This window comes from Sceloporus undulatus, chromosome 6, assembly GCF_019175285.1.
Source record: "Sceloporus undulatus isolate JIND9_A2432 ecotype Alabama chromosome 6, SceUnd_v1.1, whole genome shotgun sequence".
In the NCBI taxonomy this organism is placed as follows: Eukaryota; Metazoa; Chordata; class Lepidosauria; order Squamata; family Phrynosomatidae; genus Sceloporus; species Sceloporus undulatus.
Genome location: NC_056527.1, coordinates 37,556,667 through 37,559,117, shown reverse-complemented (window position 1 = coordinate 37,559,117; position 2,451 = coordinate 37,556,667). Strand labels below are relative to the sequence as shown.

At 40.3% G+C, this 2,451-nt stretch overlaps 1 protein-coding gene across 2 annotated transcripts in view; it reads right to left on the bottom strand.

Moving 5' to 3' along the window:
- Positions 1–231: 231 nt before the first annotated feature.
- BZW2 (basic leucine zipper and W2 domains 2) overlaps positions 232–2,451 on the bottom strand; it is a 49,012-nt gene continuing 46,792 nt past the window's right edge. For both annotated transcript variants that reach the window (XM_042475852.1, XM_042475851.1), the window contains exons 11-12: positions 1,021–1,143; positions 232–657 (exon numbers count right to left, since the gene is read on the bottom strand). In XM_042475852.1, coding sequence (XP_042331786.1) covers positions 620–657; positions 1,021–1,143 — 161 coding nt within the window. In that variant the 3' untranslated portion in view covers positions 232–619. The remainder of the gene's footprint in view (positions 658–1,020; positions 1,144–2,451) is intronic.

Here is a 2,451-nt window from a genome sequence, read left to right as displayed (position 1 = left end):
ATTGGATTTTATATGGAAACTCCCAATGACTCAGAAAATTCTTATATCAAGATCAAGCATTCCTGGAGGTGTCATATCGAACAATGGAAATTCTCCATGCAAACAAATAGACAAGTAGCTTGCCAAGTCAATAAAATAAAATGCAGTCTTGAAATTTCTGGTATCCCGCTGAAGAATTCCAATAGTAGTTTAGTTACTTCTGAAACAAACAAAAATGAGTAGTAGCATAAATTAAGTTATAAAAGCCATTTAATTCCCCAAAATGTGGCCATGTCAAATCACATACACAAGCAATATTGAGCTACAGGCACAGATCAAACAACCCTATGGACAGACACCAAAGTACCTGAAAGATGCTAATAAAAAGGAGTCCTTAAGTAATTTATTTCTGTTTTCCTGTATGTTCCCTTGCTGAATGTCCCTGGCCTACATTAGTGTACAGTGCACCAAATGGAGAGTTTCAAGTACAGCATCTAACATCTCAAGGCTCCAAAATTTATTTTTCTAAACAAAAGGAAAGCCTAGCCTAGCATTTTCGGCATGACACTGAAATAAGAGTCTTTCACGTGGACAGTACAAAATCCTCCAAGTCAGACGTGACTTTAGTTTTGTGCTTCATTCAGCCATCTTGATTTTCTTCCCCTTCTGATTCAGATTCTAAAGATCAAAAGAAAAAGAGGGGTAAAGATGAGGCTTTTTTCCAACTATTAAAACAGATATTGTGGAAATATTTAATTTTTAACTAATTTCAATTGCTGTTTGAAATCAATAATTCAAATGTGTATGTGTCCAGATTGATATTAGCCTGAAAACGTCCCTTCATGATACATGACTATTCAGCCCATTATAAACGGAAGGGCAGCTCATCAATGGAGAATCCATGAGCTGGAGCTAATGAAGTTAATTCTGGCATGTCTTTTAGAACTTTGGTGACAGGGAATTACTTAAGAGCCTGCTTTGAACATCAGCATATCTCATGAACAGGGAAGAGGTTTGCTAAAGATTCAGATCAAGTATTACCTTCCTCAGCATTCTGTAGCCACTCAACAAATTTCTTCATCTGGTCAAGGAAAACACTTTTGCCTTTAGCAAGATGTGCCTCTTTATACCATTTCAAGATGGCTTCTTCACTTAGGACATCCGCTGAAATTCAAAACCCAAAAGAGGAAGAAAGCAATCAGATATGTGTTTTGGACAGAGAATTAACTACTAAAATTTTGCTTTAAAAATAATTAAAATTTTAATTTTAATTTTTTTAAAATGACTACAGCACTTGAAACACTAAGAAATGAGTGAAAAACAACAACAAGCTTCATTTACATACCGTTCATACCGCCTAAGGGTTTACAACTGAAGTTAATTTGCCCCAACAATCTGGGTACTCATTTTAGTGACCTCGGAAGGATGCAAGCCTGAGTGAAGCCGGAGCCCTTTTTCAGGTTGAAGTCGCAACCTTGTGGTTTTGAGTGAGTGGCTGCATTATAGGCATTAACCACTGCGCCACCAAAGAAATCATAACTCTATCAACAGTACCAGTATTCAACGATAATTCATTTTGTGTTTTGCAGTTTACTTAAAAGAGCCAGTAGTGTAGTGCTCCAAGTGTTGGACTAGGACCTGGGAGACTAGGCTTTGGCCCTTCTTGACCATGGAAACACACTAGCTGGCCTTGGTCAAAGTCACACTCTCTCAATCAAAAAAAGGAACTGGCAAACCCTCTGAACAAACCTTGCCAACCTTGCTCCTGTGATAGGTTTATCCTAGTGTCATCATAAGTCGATGTCACAAACTACTTGAAGGCATGGAAACAAGAATGAATGACCATTAGAGTTGTTTGAACTACAATTCCAAGAATCAGTGCTAATGAGTGAAATACTTCTCCTGATGGTCGGTCTATTCAGTTAGGCATGTAATTCTTCACTAAGGGCTGAAACAGACCGAGCAACAAAATCGGACTTCCAGCTGGCTTGGAGACATGACATGCAGATGATGCATGCCCCAAGACACCCGGAAGCCAGCTTCATGCCACTGGCAGCCCACACATGAGCGGTTTCTGGGTGCTCCAGCAGTACGGTGTTTAGATACGGTATGCTGCCAGAGTGCGGGAAGCTGCCCCTGGGCTGTGGCAGAGCTGGAAAAGCGGTCTTTTTGCTGGCTGAAAAGGAGTGGCTCTTTGCCGCTCCTTTTTCAGCCAGCTTCAAGGTGAACTGGGGCTGCGGCGGTGTGGTTGCCATGGCCCCAATCACATTTGTTGGGGCAGCTGGAACTGCCCCTTCAGGGCCATCTGTTTTGGCCCTAAGATTCTCTTGAATGTATCAATCAGTAACTTCAGTAATTAGAAAGTCTTTGAAAACAAGTTTTCATAGGCTATTTGCATTCAGGAGTTATTCTATGAAAAAAAATCCCAAATGGTTGTTTGTGCAGAACCAGCATTTTTCTGCACAGGAACAG